Source organism: Bison bison, unplaced genomic scaffold, assembly GCF_000754665.1.
Source record: "Bison bison bison isolate TAMUID 2011002044 unplaced genomic scaffold, Bison_UMD1.0 scf7180017864233, whole genome shotgun sequence".
Lineage (NCBI taxonomy): Eukaryota > Metazoa > Chordata > Mammalia > Artiodactyla > Bovidae > Bison > Bison bison.
Genome location: NW_011494805.1, coordinates 4,948,482 through 4,949,942, shown reverse-complemented (window position 1 = coordinate 4,949,942; position 1,461 = coordinate 4,948,482). Strand labels below are relative to the sequence as shown.

At 41.8% G+C, this 1,461-nt stretch overlaps 1 protein-coding gene across 1 annotated transcript in view; it reads left to right on the top strand.

Moving 5' to 3' along the window:
• Positions 1–13: 13 nt before the first annotated feature.
• Positions 14–1,461, top strand: part of LOC104993121 (carbonic anhydrase 1-like) — a 7,760-nt gene continuing 6,312 nt past the window's right edge. The window contains exon 1 of the mRNA XM_010846242.1: positions 14–25. Coding sequence (XP_010844544.1) covers positions 14–25 — 12 coding nt within the window. The remainder of the gene's footprint in view (positions 26–1,461) is intronic.

The window sequence follows — 1,461 nt, the reverse complement described above, 5'->3', positions numbered from 1 at the left end:
GCACCCTTATAACATGTGGATGTGTGTTAGTCGCTCAGCCATGTCCAACGCTTTGTGACCCCATGGACTGTAGCCCGCCAGGCTCCTCTGTCCATGGGATTCTCCAGGCAAGACTACTGGAGTGGGTAGCCTATCCCTTCTCTAAGGGATCTTCCCCACCCAGGGATCAAACCAGGGTCTCTTGCATTGCAGGCAGATTCATTACCTGTCTGAACCACCAGGGAAGTCCCCCTTATCACTTAAGACACAATTTCAACGGCTCCAAAGGAATGAACATTTGGGGGCCTGTAAAGAATTCCTAGGCTCATTTAAACTTAAACAGTGACACACTGCATTTGGCAATAGGGAAATTTTTTCACGTGAGGGAGGCAGGTGAATTTGCAGTCAAACTCCTGGGCCTCAGAATCCGCTTTCATTTCAGAATGTCTCAGAAACTGCTGCCTGACATCAGACTAACCTCAAGGGGAGTTGCTGCTGTCCTTTTAAAGCTCTGAGCCCCAGGGGGAACACACCATCATTCTCTTCTCATTTAAAGGTTCGAGTGTGCACACACCCACAGCAGAGGTGTAACCAGCCCAAGACACTCCATAAGATTCGACTAAGAGGGCCAGTTTAACCTCAGGAGTCATCACAACGAGTAGCATACTCTAGACGAGGGTTTGGGGCTCCCTGGCAGCAGGCCACTACCCTCTGGCCTCTTGACTTGCCTCCACATGGAAGTCTGTGATTCAGTTCAAGACATTCTGCCTGTATATCCACAGTAAAATCAAGAAAATGTGCATCAAACTCTCAACAGAGGGTATGGAGACTGAAAACAAAACACTTTTGTTCTTTGTATGCATGACTATTCAATAAGTTTGTACCAGCACAGACTGGTTGTCTTTTTTGCTTTACTCTTGTAGAATGAATCTGTAATATACATAGTTTTGCAACAATCTTTTTTTTTTCCATTTCCCAATGATCATGATCATTTTTCCAAGTCAGTAGGAATTCCTAAAGTCTGTACGGTATTTCCATGTATGCATATGTTAGAATTTATTAACTAACTCCTACATAGGAACAATTGCAATGCCTTTCGCATTTCATTCTGCTGTTGTTTTTTGTTCTTTACCAAAAAAAATGGGTAATAAATACATTTGTACAAATATCTTACACACTGGTGAAGGCAATTGTGTAGGGCATTTTTGTAAGAGGGATTGTTAGGTACAGAGTATGTGTAGTATTCATTTTGATACAAGACTTGGGAATAGTATACAACTAAAACTTACTTTATGTTACACTAGAAAGCCAGGCTAGGAACTTTCAATGGTGCAGAAATCTATTACATGTTTCGTTTTTTCCTATTTATTTTTCATAAAATTGAAAGTGGACTGAAATCAAATGGGCTGAAAGTCTAAATTAGTAATAGTATTACGTCTGGGGGAGGATATTTGGCTGTATCTAAGAAATCCGGCAGTTGGT